Source organism: Chiloscyllium plagiosum, chromosome 17 (genome assembly GCF_004010195.1).
Source record: "Chiloscyllium plagiosum isolate BGI_BamShark_2017 chromosome 17, ASM401019v2, whole genome shotgun sequence".
Classification (NCBI taxonomy): Eukaryota; Metazoa; Chordata; class Chondrichthyes; order Orectolobiformes; family Hemiscylliidae; genus Chiloscyllium; species Chiloscyllium plagiosum.
This window is the reverse complement of record NC_057726.1, coordinates 71,578,016-71,595,040: the sequence shown is the minus strand read 5'-3', so window position 1 is coordinate 71,595,040 and position 17,025 is coordinate 71,578,016. Positions and strand designations below refer to the sequence as shown.

General features: G+C 42.6%; 1 protein-coding gene across 1 annotated transcript; it reads right to left on the bottom strand.

Moving 5' to 3' along the window:
* Positions 1–5,506: 5,506 nt before the first annotated feature.
* Positions 5,507–16,319, bottom strand: LOC122558652 (probable G-protein coupled receptor 139). Its single transcript, XM_043707450.1, has 2 exons — positions 16,259–16,319; positions 5,507–6,411 (listed from the first exon to the last, which is right to left on the bottom strand). The coding sequence occupies exons 1-2, from the start codon at positions 16,317–16,319 to the stop codon at positions 5,507–5,509; spliced, it is 966 nt and encodes a 321-aa protein (XP_043563385.1).
* Positions 16,320–17,025: the final 706 nt, after the last annotated feature.

Genomic DNA, 17,025 nt, shown 5'->3' with positions numbered 1-17,025 from the left:
CCTTCCTGACCTGCTGTCTTCTTCTTGACCTCTCCGCCTCCACCCTACTCCGACCTATCACCTTCACCTTGACCTCTTTCCACCTCTTCCAGCCCGGCACCGCCTTCCTGACCTGCAGTCTTCTTCTTGACCTCTCCGCCTCCACCCTACTCCGACCTATCACCCTCACCTTGACCTCTTTCCACCTATCACATTTCCAACTCCCCTCCTCCAAGTCCCTCCTCCCTACCTTTTATCTTCTCCTGCTGAACACTCTCTGCTCATTCCTGAAGAAGGGCCTGTGCCCGAAACGTCGAATCTCCTGTTCCCTGGATGCTGCCTGACCTGCTGTGCTGTTCCAGCAATAAAGTTTCAACTTTGATCTCCAGCATCTGCAGACCTCACTTTCTCCAGTGTTGAGGACAATCCTGGTTTGGTGGAATTAATACAAAAAGTGAACTTAACTCTGAGGGTGGAAATCCTCAGAGAGAAAGAAAACATTCACCTGGTCAAGCAGCATCTGTGTAGAAAAACAGACCAAATGTTTCAGATCGAGATGTCCACAATATTGCATGCTGTTTATTTCCCACATTATCTGTTTTTTTTTTAATTTGGAAACCTGTTTGAGCAGCAACTGACACTTTATTGAAGAGATGTAAACTGCTCTGTATCATTTGTTTTATTGGTTCATCACAATCACATGGTTCAGTAAATACACTCAAGTTGGCAACACTTTGTGTATCATTCCTAACACTTCATACTCTGGGCAATCTCTAAATACAGCTTGAATAATGAAGAATTAATACTCATCTTTAAACATCTTCAAAATCTTCAAAACTCACAATTAATAACTTTTGGGGCATAGTAATCAGTAACAACAGTTGGCAAAATTGACTAAAATATGACTTGATACAGAATGGAATCTGTAGACATAGGGACCTTAACCCAACACCATCACTTGTTGATACCAATGGCCAGCTTTATGTGGCCCAAGCCCAGCTCACTCATGTCAGCTCTATCCTTGAGTACAACCCAGGTGTACATCTTCAAACGCATCTGTGTGCGGTATTCAATGGGGAATGCATCAAACATATGGGTTTCAGATTGTGAGGAATTAGTGAACCTGAACTCTGCTGCTGGTAGACTGAGATAGGTAGCTACATACTGTTGGGCTGCGATCAGTAGACAAATTGTTTCTAAGGACTGGAGGCCTTTATTACATTGAGAATTGAGAGTGGATCAGGTGGAGTGGAGTATGTAGGGGGCTTCATCATAGGCTGCAGAGTGTCTAAGGAACCTGCCACGGGCTGCTGACTGGCTGAGGATGTAATTCCAACAGGCTGCAGAGTAGGTAAAGCCTGTGAACAGGCTACAGATTTGTGAATGGACCTATCTACAGGCTATAGAGTGACTAAGGAGCCAATATACAGGCTACAGAATGGCAGGAAGCCTATCTACAGTCTACTGAGTAGAACAGGGCTGACTGAGAGGCTGCAAAATGGGGGGTTACCTTGAGGTTAAAGAGTGGGGGCCTTCAGAGGGGTTTGAGAATGGCTGCACAGACTGATTATCCCCCAAATGATCATGATGTTGACTAGTCATAGCTTTGCAGCCTTCTGGGTTACTGAAAGGACAATATGGTTATGGAGACATGAAAGACTACGTGCTAGTCAGAGTTGGAATGACAAGATAGTTAAAATGAATACATGGCTTCAGGGATGGTGCAAGAGGGAGGGATTGGAACTAATTCTGGTGGATGTGGAACCAGGTGATCTGCACCTGGGCAGGACTGGAACCAATGTCTTGGGGTGGGGGTGTTCGCTTGTGCTGTTGGGGAGGGTTAAACTAATATGGCAGGGAGATGGGAACCAATGCAGGAAGTCAGAGGTGGCAAAGTTGGGATGGAAAGAAAAGGTATAAATGGAAAAATAGAAGTAGAAGGCAGGAAAACAAAGACAAAAATGAAAAAGGGCCACATTACATCATAATTCTAAAAAGCAACACATTTCAGAAATATGAGCCTGAAGGCTCTCTGTCTCGATGCATGGAGCAATTGTAATAAGGTGCATCAATTAGCTGTGCAGGCAGTTTTTAATGGATATGATGCAATTGGAATCAGAGAAAACTGGGTCCAGGGTGACCAAGGATGGGAACACAACATCCAGGGGTATCCAATTTTCTGGAATTATAGATGGAAAGGAAAGGGATGTGGGGTAACATTGCTGGTTACAGAACAGTTTAACATAATAGCAAGGAAAGGCATTAACCTGGACAATACATAATCTGTATGGATGGAGCTGCAGAACAGCAAAGGGAAAAAGCCATTAGCTGGATTTATATACAGATAACTAAACAGCAATTGTGAGTTTATGGATGGCATCAAACAGGAAATTAGGATGCTTCTGGTAAGGGTGCAATAGTTATAATGGGTGACTTCAATCTGCATATTGATTGGTCTCCGAAACCGGTAACAAGGCAATGGATAAAGACTTCCTAGAACGTATGAGGAATAGTTTCCTTAATGGACATGTTGAGGAACGACCCAGAGAGTAGGCCATCCTACACTGGATATTGTGTCATGTGAGAGGATCAATTAGCAACCTTATGATGCGAGATGGTCTGGGGAAGAGTGAACATGATATGATAGAATTCTTCATTAAGGTGGAAAGTGACACAGTTAAATCTGAGGGTAAGTTCCAGAACTTCAAGAAAGCTAACTCAGATACTATGAGAGTTATACTGGCTAGGATAAGCTGGCCAAGAATACCTATAAAGTTGATGGTGGGTAGGTAATGGCAGATATTTAAGGAACACAATAATTGTATGTCCCTGTCTGACATGAGAGTAAAGCAGGAAAGGTGGCTCGTCCAGTGTTAACACGGGAAATCAGCGATAGCCTCAAAGCCAAAGAGGAGGAATATAAATTGGTAAAAAAACAGCAAACCTAAGGACTGGGAGAAACTTAAACTTCAGCAGAGAAGCACAACAGTTTAATTAGGAAGGGAAAAAATAGAACACAAGAGTAAGTTTGCAGAAAACATAAGAACTGGCTGCAAAAGTTTCCATAGATGTGTGAAGAGGAAAAAGGAGAAGGCGAGGAAGCAGATGCTGGAGATCAGAGTCGAAAAGTGTGGCGATGAAAAAACACAGCAGGTCAGGCAGCATCCAGGGAGCAGGACAGTCAGGAATGAAAGGCTTATGCCTGAAAAGTTGTCTCCTGCTCCTCAGATGCTGCCTGACTTGCTGTGCTTTTCCAGCACCACACTTGTCGACATGTGAAGAGAAAAAGACTGGTGAAGACAAATATCCCTTACAGTTGGAATCAGGTGAATTCGTAATGGCCAACAAAGAGATGGCAGACAGTTCAACAAATAATTTGGACCTGTTTTCACAAAGAAGGACATAGTGAACCTTCCAGAAATGCTAACGGACAGAGGGTCAAGGGTGAAGACATAACTGAAGGAAATCCTTATTAATCAGGAAATGTTACGGGAGAAATTGATGTGATTCAAACCTGCTACGTCCCCAGGGCTTGATCCTCTGCATCCCAGAGTACTGAAGGAAGTGGCCATAGATATAGTGGATGCATTAGCAATCATTTCCCAGCATTCAACAGAATCTGGAAGACTTCCAGTGCACTGCAGAGCAACTAATATAAACTCTCTTTTAAAAAAAGACAACGAGAGAAAACAGGGAATTACTGGCCAGTTAGCCTGATATATGTGATAGGGGAAATGGTGGAGTCAATTATTAAGGATGTAATAACTGAGGATTTGGAAAGTGGTGCCAGGCTCAGACCAAGTCAGCATGGATTCACTGCAGAGAAAGCATGCTTGACCAATCTTCTGGAACATTTTGAGGATGTGACAAGGGTGAATCAGTGGTTGGTACCTATCTAGATTATTAAAAGGTTTTTGACAAGGTTGCTCACAAGAAATTAGTTAGCAAAATTAAAGCTCATGGTATTGGTGGTAATGTATTGGAGTGGACAGAGAAGTGGTTGGCAGACAGGAAGCACAGAGTTGGAATAAACAGGTCCTTTTCCAAGTGAAAGGTAGTGATGAATGGGGTGCATCAGGATAACGTGCTGGGACACCAGCTGTTCACAATCTGTATTAATAATTTGAGCAAATGAATTAAATGCAATATCTCCAAACCAATGACGGCACTAACTTGGGTAGCAGTGTGTGCTGTGAGGAGGTGCGAAGAGGCTGCGAGCTGACTTGGACAGATTGGCTCAGTGAGCAACTGTAATATAATGGGGGCAATTGTGGTAAAAAAACAGGATGGCAAATTATTATCTGAATGGTGGCAGTTTAGAAAAAAGGTGAGATGCAGCGAGGTCTGGGTGTAATGGTGGAATAGGCGCTTAAGGTTAGCATGCAGGTATAGCAGGCAGTGAGGAAGGTGAATGGCATGCTGATCTTCAGAGTGACAGGTTTTGAGTCCAGGAGAAGGGATGTCTTGCTGCAGTTCTCCAAGGTCTTGGTCAGGCTAGACCTTGAGTACTGTGTGCAGGTTTGGTCTCCAAGTCTGAGGAAGGACATTCTTGCAATTGGGGGAGTCCAGCGAATATTCACCAGACTGAAACCCAAGATGGCAGGGCTAATATGTGAAGGAAGACTGGATCAACTGGGTTTGTACTCACTGGAATTTAGAATAATAAGGTGGGAGTGGGGTGGGGAATCTCATAGAAAATCCTGATGGGACTGAACAGGCTATATGTGGGAAAAAAAAACATTCCTGATGTTGGGTAAGTCCAGAGCTACGGGGTTACAGTCTACGAATAATGGGTATAAACCATTTATGACTAAGATGGGAGAGGATTTCTTCACTCAGAGAGTTGCAAACTTTGGAATTCTCTCCCACAGAAAGCTGTTCCGGATGGTTCATAGAATCCATAGAATCCTTACAGTTGGGAAAAGGCCATTCATCACAACAAGACACACTGATGAGCATCCCACCAAGATCTATCACACTACCCTCTCCCTGTAACTCTGCATTTCCCATGGCTAAACCAACTAATCTATGCATCCCTGAATACTATGGTCAATATAGCATGGCCTATCCACCAAGCCTGCACATCCTTGGACTGTGAGAGGAAACCGGAGCACTCAGCAGAAACCCACACAGATACGGGAGAACGTGCAAACTCCACACAGTTCATGAGCTTTATTTAACAGGGACCTGAAATTGGTCTTGTAGTTAAAGGGATTAACGGTATGGAGAGAAAGCAGGTGTGGGATACTGAAACTGCACACTCAGCCATGATCATATTGAATGGTGGTGCTGGCTCAAAAGGCCAAACGGCCCACTCCTGAACTGATTTCCTACATTTCTATGTTTATCCAAGGTATGTTGTGCAATGGAAGATATGTTCACCAATTCTTCACAACTGTGTCAGTCAGCATTATGTGAGCTCGAAGCGAGGTATGATTAGACTGACTTTAAAATGGCACATGATTCTCATTGTTCCAGTGAGGATGAGGATTTCGGGATTTTTTAATCATTTCGAGTGGTAGGAGTGTTATTTCACGAGTAGCAGAACAAGGACAAATGGACAAGTGAGCACATTCTTCAAATCCTCTCTGAATTTGCTCTGGGTCACGACATAAATACAGGTGTTGCTGCAGGAGCTGAGGAGCTGCAGCATCGGCCCGATGTACCCAATAACAAATGGAAGGCGGTTTTTGAGAAGCCGATCAATGATGTGGTTTAATGTAATTCGCTCGTGAATGGTGTACACAGCTTGTGTCATCCACAGTAATATGAAGCTGGCAGAGATACTGAAGAGAAGGAGGATAGACTTCCTGCGGTTCTCCATTTCTGGATCTTTCTGATTCTCCTTATCACCCTGACCCCGCAACCTTCTGCGAGCTTTACTCGCCAGCAAAATATTCCGGACAGTCAGAGCATTGAAGAACGCAATCAGAACGAATGGGAGTAGTGGGGTAGTGATGCGATGTAAGAGGTCAAAGGCCTTCCACTGGGGTGAGCTATAGTAGCTCAATTTAACCATACAAAACAAAGGTATGAAAAAGAAATAAACAGCATCGTATCGATAATACCAAGGGATGTTCTTCAGACAGCTCAGGCCAGTCACTGTTCCGATAATCACCACTGCAGTTTTCCAGGTACAATATTTAGCTTTCAGTTTCTGACAACAAATGGCTACAAATCGATCAAAAGTAAATGCCACTGTGAACCAGACAGCAAGGTCTGTGGCTGCATGAGTGAGGCTGTCAATGAGACCACAAAGGGTGATGTTATTCGTAAATGGGTCTGTTGAATAAAGTGGAATAATCTGCTTCAAGATTACGTCAGTGAGAATAACGGTTAGATCAGCTGATGCCATGGCCAGCAGATAGCAGGTGATACATCGGGACAGACCACACTTTCCTCTCAGTAGGACCAAGATCACCAACAGGTTAACTGTGAGAATCCAAAACAAGAGAGCATGAAGAGAATCATTCATCAGATGCTAGGAAATAGAGATCAGAATTTGTGAGCAATTTGTCATCTTCTTACTTGTCGTGACCATGGATCATAACCTGGATTACCTATGAATTTATTGAACTTTGCAACTACAGTTTATTTGTTTTAAAAAAGAAAGTATACACCCATAAATTGACTGCAGATGTGAATTCAGTGCCTTTCTGCAGAGAGAAACTCTACCATCTCACACCTGACAAGGTGTCAAAGAAGCTTTGAAGGCAGAAAATGCACTACCCATATAATCCCTTTATGAGTGTCTCAGACTGTGAGAATACAATGATAGAAAAATATCGACGTCGGATGTGAGAGACATATTTGTAGTTTCCTCCTTTCAGGAACACACAGGGTTAAAATCAAACTTTGATCCAGGACGGACTGTGTCAGTGGCCTGATGTCCTAGTGTGTGCTTTAGTGTGTTGTGAGGTTCCAGGCTGTGAAGAAAAAAGCATTTCATACATCCCTGTACGAGAGGAAAAGAATATGAAAGGTCATTCCCTTCTTTTACTCGGTGTACTGTGAAAGGAATCGGGAAAAGCAGCGTCAATCAACTTACAAAGTGGAGAAACATGAAAATGAATGTTCAACCCCCAACAGCAGTGTGACAGTTGACATCCACTTAATGGCTACAGTGTTCAACTATCTGCTCTTCACAAATAATTCAGAGACTGATACTACATCTTACTTTTTATAACGATAATCTTTTTGGACTCACCTTAGTTTTAATTTGTGTGTTACTTTACTATTTCTTCTTATTTTCAACAATTAATAAACTTGCATTTCTTGCTCATTCAAGTAAGCCTTGCTAAATCAGGTCCTTTTAAATCAAAATTTCATTTCTGTCTGAGAGAAACGTTTTTAAAAGAGAATGATCTTTTGTTGTGGCTATTCAAGGGACTTAGGTAAATAACCAAAGTTCATCCTTCCTCACGTAAGAGTGTAATGGTTTGAGATATCCCATTTGGAAACATAACAAATTGGGAAGGATGGCTTGGAGACTGGTGAAGCATGCTATATTCAGAAAATACTTATTCAGCACCAGATATTGTTTGCGCTCATGAGCAGTGACTGAATCCCAAAGTTGGGCAGTGTAATTATCGAATCCCTACGATATGGAGGCAGACCATTCAGCCCATTGTAATCACACTGACCCATCAAAGAGGATCCCACGCAGACCGACCCTATCCCTGTAACCATGCATTTTGCATAATTAATGCACCTAGTACGCGTATTCCTGGAAAGAATGGGAAATTTAGCATGACCAATCCATCTAATCTGCACATTTGGGACTGTGGGAGGAAACCGGACACCCAGAGGAAACTTGTGCAGACACGGGGATAACGTGCAAACTTCATACAGCCAGTTGCCCCAAGTTGGAATTGAATTTCAGTCTCTAGTGCTGTGAGGCAGCAGTGCTAACCACTGAGCCACTGTGTCACCCCAGTCAGGTGAAGATTGAGCCCCAAGTTGCATCTAAAACAGCCTGCAGACTGGATGTTGACATTGTTATGTTAGAGTGAACTATTGCAAGATCTCATCATTCCTGTCAGATAACAATTGCTGTCCCAAACTGTATGATAACACTAAATAGAGACTCAATCATTGAAGTGATAGTCCAACCAAATGGAGTGTGAGATCCGTGACCTCAGAAGTGATACGAAAAGGAGATTGTTCTCGACATTGGAAACACAGATACAAAGAACTGCAGCATTTCCCTACAAACATTCTGTTTTTGTATTGGGCATAGTACTCTGCATGCTATTTATTATCGATGGACAGTTTAGATCATAAAGCTTTGGAACAGCATTGGAAATTCTCCCAATGAACTGTGGAATTATGAGCAAACTCTATATTTCAATTTCGTTTTATTCCTGATTGTTACAAGATGACATACGTGAGAGGTTTACAAGAATCATTAATGGACGGTGTTAACAACAATGAAGAAATAACTGACAGCTGCACCTGGAGAATTCTGTCTTGGGAATTTTATCTAATGGTGACTTATCCTGAGATTTTTGCATTGTGATCAAATGACAACCATGCTTGTGGCTTCATAAAGAGAGCCTGATATCCAACACTGGGCTGTTCGAAACATGGTAGAGAGATATTCATACCTGGCCAGTGCTTCAAATGGTGTTTGATTATCATTGCTATCCAATAGATTGTAATTTCCAAGCATTGAGCATGTTATCTCATTACTGAGCCGAATTTCAGGAATGGAAGTGCTATCAAATAGAAAGCAATCGCAGTAACTGGACAGTATCATCATAAAACATATTCACTGACTTGGCCATTGCTAGCAATGTAGATGTTTAGACTGGTCAGTGCTTTCAAAGCACTTCTGTTCTCTGAAAACAGACAACATTATTAAATGAGAAATAAAAACAGAAGTTGCATGGCAATCTCAGCAGGTCTGGCAGTGACTGTGAAGATAAATCAAAGTTAACATTTCAGGTCCAGTGACCCTTCCTCAGAACTGAAGGGTCACCAAACCTGAAATGTTAATTTTGGTTTCTGTTCCCAGATGCTGCCAGAACTGCTGAGCTTTTCCAACAACTTCTGTTTTTTTGTTGTTTCTGATTTACTGCATCTGCAGATCTTTTGGTTTTTATTTAATACTATTGAATGTTTTGTAACATATCGAATGGTGGTGAAGGGTCATGTCTCAATTGTGCTGTGAAATAGACAGTGACCTCCAGATCTATGTATTGTTCTCTTAGCAGGACAGATCTCTGGAGTGCTGTTATCATCTGGAAACAAATTGATATTGCCTGCAAAATGTGTGACCGATCACACAACAGGACACTCATGACAAAAAAAACTGCAGACGCTGGAATCCAAGATGGGCAAGCAGGAGGCTTGAAGAACACAGCATCAGGAGGTGGAGAAATCAACGTTTCAGGTGTAACCCTTCTTCAGGACTGGGGGTGGGTATAAGGTGAGCTGCATACAAAGGAGGGGGGCAACGTTGCGGAGGGTTTTGGGAGTGAGGGGGACGGGGTGGTGAGGTAGGCACAGGTGTACACATGTAGAGGTGCACACACGTTGACCCCTCCTTTGTATGCAGCTCACCTTACACCCACCCCCAGTCCTGAAGAAGGGTTACACCTGAAACGTTGACTTCTCCACCTCCTGATGCTGTGTTCTTCCAGCCTCCTGCTTGTCCACCTCGGATTCCAGCATCTGCAGGTTTTTTTTTTGTCATGAGTGTTAGTCAATGGGAAGAATGAATCCAGTAGGTGGCTGGAAGGAAGGATTGATCAGAGGAATGGAAGGGAGGGGAAGGGCTGGGAAGGGAGTCGGGGATGGGAAGGGAGGTTATTTGAAACTGGAGAACTCAATATGAATTCCTCCAGGCTGTTGGCTGCCCAGGCAAAAGATGAGGTGTTGCTGCTCCAATTTGCTGTCTGATTTGCTATGGCAATGGAGGAAGCTGAGGAGGGCCATGACAGAAAGGGAGTGGCGAGGGGAATCAGAATGGGTGGTGACTGGGAGCTAAGGTCGTCCAGTCTGAGCCTGCCTTAGGTACTCAGCGAAACGGGCCCTGAGTTTACGTTTGGTCTCACCGATGTAGAAAAGACACATCAGGAGAACTGGATACTTTTTCCAAGTCCTCCACCTCCGCCTCATCTACTCAGATGAGGAGACATTCCACTCCCAAGCATCCCAACCTATTTTGAACAACGAGCTTTCCCCCTTCTGTCATCCATGTTATCAGCCTTATATACTTCTTGATATGGTCTTCTCTACATCAAGGAGTCCAAACGTAAACTCAGGGCACATTTCACTGAGCATTTCAGCCAGGTCTACTTAGACTGACCTGACCTCCCAATCACCGCCCAGTTTAATTTCCCCTTCCTACTCCCTTTCCGACATGACCATCCTTGACCTCCTCCATTGCCATAGCAAATCAGACAGCAAATTGAAAGAACAACACCTCAACTTCTGCCTGAGCAGCCTACAACCCGGGGGAGTTAAAATTGTGTTCTCCAATTTCACATAACCTCCCTTTCCAGTCCCTGAGTTCCTTTCCAGCCCTTCCCCCTCCCTTCCATTCTTCTGACCGATCCTTCATTCTAGCTACTACCGAGATTCATTCCTCCCATTGACCAATCAGGTCGTACCCTTGACCTGTGTTCACCTTTACCTACCTCACTACCCTAACCCTCTCCCCTCCCAAAACCGTCTCCCCTAATCCCTTCTTTAGTGGCAGCCCTCCTTACACCCATCCCCCGACCTGAAGAATGGTTACACCCGAAACATTGAAATTTCCACTTCCTGATGCTGCCTGGCTTGATGTAATCACACAGGGGCAGATACCTGGGGGTGGACAGTATTATCAAGCTAAGACAAAGATGCATTCTGCAGATTTTAGGACTGATTTCAAATAGATACGGATCCATGTATTTGGACAATTGTCTCAAATGGAGAATTATCTCCAGACCTGGGCCTGCCCATTGAAGAGTGATGGAAAACCAAATGTGGGCTAGTCTTTTACATGGACAGTTTAGATTAACATCACTATAATACTAAGGCTGAGTATTAGATATGTGAAGTAATTTCAAATCGAAGCTAATCTTTTCATTGAATCCCAACAGTGTGGGAACAGGCCATTCAGCCCAACTGGTCCACACCGATCCTTCAAAGAGCAACCCTTCAAGACCCATTCCTTACCCTATTCTTCCCATGAGGAGAAAGTGATTCTGCAGATGCTGGAGATCAGAGCTGAAAATGTGTTGCTGGAAAAGCGCAGCAGGTCAATCCAGCTAAACTGCACATTTATAGACTGTGGGAGGAAACTGGAGCACCCAGAAACCCACACAGACACGGGGAAAATGTATCGACTGCACACAGCCAGTCCCACGGGGTGAAATTGAACCTCAGTCCTTGGCACTGTCAGGCAGCAGTGCTAACTACTGAGCCACTGTGCTGCCCTATGTAATCGATGTACTTGGATCATTAAATTAATTAAATTAAGACTGGCTCACATTCTTAGCTCATGATGATACCAAATAAAGACTGATGTCGAGAGAGAATGATGCTAATAACTGGAAATATTCCAAGGTCTGCTTACTATTGGTCTCTACACAGAGAGACAGGGTTTGGAATAATCCCTTTGAAAGATTAACAAAAGCAGTTCCTAAAGTAACTTTCAAAAAGAAAGTTGCTAAGGGACTAAAAAGAAATATTAATGCATAATGCCCCAAGTGATTGCCTACTGATCTCCACAATTACTTGACATTGTTTTCTAAAAATGACACACGGTACTGTACCTGCTGCTGAGTGAAAGCAAGACTTAACAATCTGATGGAAAAGAAATTGGTGCAAATGGTGGCCACAATCTGATTGAGTTGGACATTGAGGGTGAGTTATGGGAGTAAAAAATAAACTTGCATATTTAAGTAAGATGTACATTAAATGGATGAGCTTTAACTTGATCACTACAAACTTAACTGAGCTGTCACTATTTCAACCCACAGCCAATCAATGGGGAACAGTTTTGTATAGATAGTACTGTCTTTGTCTAGTTCAGCAATCATAGTCAACAAATGAGCTTGAGACAATGAAAAGCAAAAGAAAAACCAATACTGATGCAAGGAAAAATGAAATAAAAACAGACAGGAAGGACTATATGAAGCAAAGGGGCATAAAAAAATTCCAAGCCCAATGTAGAGATATTTTTAAAACATTGCTGGCTGACAAAGAGAATAGCATCTTATAAATGGAATATGGAAAATGGATGTTGTAGGAAAACATTAATATATGAAGACATGTTCAGAGACACATTGATGAATAATGTAATTGCAGTTTAGTTGTTTTCTTTGTGCTATCCATTTTAGTGGACAATATATTACAGGTAGAAGGGAACCTAAATACAAGTAAAGGGGAGGAAATGAATGGATTTAATTTAAAGTTAAAAATTGTAGTAGAGAAAGTTTTGGGAACAATAATTGAATTAAAAGACCAGGTCTTCATTGTTTCCAGTTGACCAACAGAGGTGAAATACAAAAGGGACATTCAACTGAAGCAGCCACAATATTCCAAATCCTCACAGATGCCTCTGTCATGGTAAATGACAAAATGACAATTCATTATTTCAAAAGAACTTTGGAGAGGAACTAGGTAACTAGAAGCATATTAGGTTAATGTCAATTGTGGGAAAGCTATCGGATTCTATAATCAGGAATTGAGCATTTATAGAAATAAGAGTTCATCTGAAAGAACTGGCTTGCATCTGTGAATGCTGAATCACGACTGACTAATGAAAAGATTATTCAAGGTAATTAATACATGCTGCTGGATTAGAGAATGTTGATAGATCTTATCTGGAGAAGATTAAGCAAAGGTGAATGTTATTAAAAATGAATCTTATAGTGTGGCTACAATAGCTTGCAAAGCCAGTGAGAGAACCTGGTGATAATGGTAGAATCTTACCAGGCTCTGGTGAAGTGAGCGATAGAATCCGATGAGACGGTCATCTCAATACCTTGCTGCACATCGGTTTTATTCAAACAAAGAGGTGAGACTCTCACCTGGAAACAGAGAGACTCTCATCTGGAAGTGGTAAGTTCCTACCTGACACTCATTATTGTTGTTAAATGGCTTGTGAACAGTCCAATCCACCACAGACTGTGATCTTACCAAACTCAGCATACAAACTAACTGTCAGGAAAACCTGACGTTGGAACCGCAGTGGGTTTTTGGCAGTTCAACTTGCTGTTTAATCCAAAGGACCTCCATGTTGGATACCAAGCACTAACATCCCAGGATCACTCCAAGAGCACCGCCCAAATATAACCAACATCCATGATCATTAGCATCTGATACACGCCGACCTCTAAGAATCCTCAAGGCACATCTCTGATCCATTTACAGAATGCTCCTGCACCTCAATGCTGCAACAAGGACACCATGGGCTCAGGGGCACACACCCAGCTCATGGACTATACCAGGTTGTAGCTCTGAGCTCTGCATTCACTCTCTCTGAGCCTGCCTAGATGCGTGTCGTACCCCTGTGTTGCGTTACCTTTTTCTCATGTCCCTTCAGCCAGAGGTACCGGGCTCCTATTACTGCTGTAATTACTACTGTGTTTACAAAATACTCTTCTACTCTTTCCCCTCTCCACTCTACTTCTGATGTTGTCATAGTTTCAGCTGTCATCACCAAACCTGGTAGCAGATCCCACTGCCTTCACGTTCCACATGAAGGAGTATCTCCTACCCTCTATCCTGAATATGTCCTAGTCTATCCTATTCTTCCTGCCAACTGTCTGAAGTCTCAATATTGAAGTAAAACAGGACTAGGCAGGATGAATGTAGTCAAGGTATTCCTGATGACCGAGGAGTCCATAAACAGGGTTCACATTATAAGAATATGGTTTAAACCATTTGGGACTAAGCTGAGAGGAAATTTCTTCACCGATGCAGTGTTGAGTCTGTGGAATTTTCTGTGACAGAAAGCAGTCAAGGCCAAAATTTGAATGTTTTCAAGAATGAGTTCTGGAATGATTGGGAATTGGGAGAAAGCAGAGGAGGGTGTCAATAGGGTATTGAGTTGGATGATCAGCCAAGATCACGTTGAATACTGGTGCATGCTGAAAAGGTTGAATGGCTCCTATTTTCCATGTTTCTAATATATATCGTTCTTCAACTGTAAGCTCCTTAATGTCGCATCAGTCTCTTCAAAGAACTTACTTCACACATGTTTAGATAAAGCATTGAACTTTGGCTCATTTAATGTAGGGATCTACAACTAAATACATTTCACATCATTTTATTAAGACCAGACACACTAGCTGAATTTTAAACTGAGTCCATCAATACAGCTTTGAATTTTTCAGTGACTCATCTTCACTTAATACATGTTTGGGTCTCTCTGCTTAAATTTCCATTCTTCCTGGACCTCCTTATGGAATAAGACAACACAAAAATGCTTCAAACCCGGCACTTCTGCAGACCCACTCTTTTGCGCATTCTGCTGTTGGAATTACACGGTTTCCACATCATTTTATTCCTTTTAACCACTCACAATTTTCACCTAATCTCCAATTGAGACACATAATGATTTTGAATAAATAGTTGCGATCAATACTGTAACTGGAATGGGGGATAGATTATTCAACAAACATTCCCCTGGTGAAAACTGGCGACCACCAAACTCAGAGAGAGCAGGAATCACAATTTAAAGCACAGGGTGGAACAAGATAACACAAAGCACAATATTCCCGATCAGAATGGAGAGAGGGTGGAGAAACATATCAGGCAGACCAAGGGATGGAGAGACAGGGAGAGACAGACTCAAAGCATTGGATTAAATAAAAAAAACAAAATGGTAATCAGAGTGACACCCACAGCGATTGAGAGAGAAAACAGTGTGAGTGAAAGTGAGAGACAGAGTCTGAGAGAAATTTCAAGTCAGAGGCACACAACACCAGGTTATTACGAAAGGGAGTGAAGAACAATTCTGGTCACGCTGCTAGAGGAAGGATGTTGTTAAACTAAAGAGGATACAAGGAATATTTATACGGGTGTTGTGTCCAGTTCTGGTTATCTCATTATACGAAAAGATGTAGATGCTTTTGAGCGGGTGCAGAGGAGATTTACCAGGATACTGCCTGGATTGGAGGGCTCTTCTTATGAAGAGAGGTTGAGTGAGCTTGGGCTTTTCACACTGGAGAGAATAAGGAAGACAGGTGATTTAAAAGAGGTGTAGAAGCTGATGAGATCCATGCTATGGAGGAGCCATGGCATCCTCCACACAACACTAGGTTATTGTCCAACAGGTTTATTTGGAAGCACTAGCTTTCGGAGTGCTCTTCCTTAATCAGGTAGCTAATGAGCAGTGCTCCGAAAGCTAGTGCTTCCAAATAAACATGTTGGACTATAACCTGGAGTTGTGTGATTTTTAAATAAGGTAATAATAGGCATAGATAGAGTAGAGAGCCAAAGACTTTTCCTAGGGCAGAAATGGCTGTCATGAAGGGTCCTAATTTTAATGTGATTGGAGGAAGGGATAGAGGAAATATCAGAGGTAAGTTCTTTACACATAGAGTGATGGATGCATGAAATGCACTTCCAGTGGTGGTAGTAGAGTTAGAGACATTAGAGACATTAGAGACTGCTGGGCAAGCACATGTACGGCAGTAAATTGAGGGTTGTGTATGATAGCTTGGTCTTAGCTTGAGATAAATGTTCGGCACAACATTGTGGGCCGAAGAGCCTGTACTGTGCTGTGCTGTTCTATGATCTATGTTCTATGTTGCCGATACAGGAGAGTTTGAAATATAAGGAGAGGCCGGATAAGGTGGGACATTTTTCCCTGGAGCGTCAGAGGCTGAGGGGTTTAGAGATAGACAAAGTAAATGTCCAGGGTTTTTTCCAAGGGTAGGGGAGTCCAAACCTAAATTGCATAGATTGAAGGGGACGGGGCAAGATTAAAATGGGAGCTGAGGGGTACATTTTCCACATAGAAGGTGGTGCATGCATGCAATGAGCTGCCAAAGAAAGTTATGGAGCTGGTTACAATTAAATCATTTAAAAGATATTTAAACAGGTGCATGAATAAGAAATAGAGCAAACTCAGAAAAATGGGACTACTTCAGTTAGGATACATGGTTGGCATGGACAAGTTGGGCTGAAGGGTCTGTTTCCATGTTGAATGACTCAACCATGCTATAACTTGGGGGATGTGATATTTGCTGAGCTGGGTCTCGCAAGCAGCACACTAATGAATGGATAAATGCAAAGCCCTTTCACAGTCAGGAAGAACAGGTACACAGTTACTTACCTGGAATAGAAACAGCAGCAAGAACAGGATAGAAAATCTTTCGGATCTTTGTGAGCTCCATTGACGTGGACCAGTACTGCTGCAGTCAGTCATCAACACTCTGACCCAGTCTCAATCTCAGCCGTACTCCCAGATCAGTGAGAGAGACCCTATTTCTAGCAGGAGACCTTATTTCTATCAGGAGACAGGTCCCATGAGAGAGGCAGAGCAAAAAACGGTGATTACATCACCCTCCATATTACTGACAGCCAGTTGCACACAGCACTGTGTGTCAAGGGGATCCCATGGCATCGCGATGTAAATGGATGTAGAACGGGTTGGAAATCTTGCAAAGCTCATTCCTTACAAAACCTCATGCCTTTTACAACAAAAATTTCCAGGAATGAAGTCCTTCTGTTATGAGGATAGATTGAAGAAATTGGGACTGTTCTCCTTGGAGAGGCGAAGGTGAAGAAAAGATTTGATTGTGGTTTTCAAAGTAATCAGTGGCTGCACTGCATAGATAGGGAGAAGCTGCTCCTGATTGTAAAGGAAATGAACTTTCTCACGCAGCAAGTCGTCAAGGTATGATTGCACTGCCTGGAAATGTTGTAGAGTTGAGTCAATAGAGGCATTAACGAAGTAATTGGTTGGTCATTTTGGTAGTCATGGTGTGCAGGGAGATTGGAAAAAGGCAGGGGATTTACAGAAGTCATATAACCAGTGAAGGCAGAATTCTGCCTCCATCCCACTTTCAGGCAGCGTATTCCATAAACTACCTACTCACT

Bases quoted from the DNA above. Each gene is read 5' to 3' on its own strand.
- LOC122558652 (XM_043707450.1), bottom strand. From the start codon at position 16,319: ATGGAGCTCACAAAGATCCGAAAGATTTTCTATCCTGTTCTTGCTGCT. The intron at 6,412-16,258 runs GTAAGTAACTGT...GGATTCTCACAG, and splicing joins TGCTGCTGTTTCTATTCCAG to TTAACCTGTTGGTGATCTTG.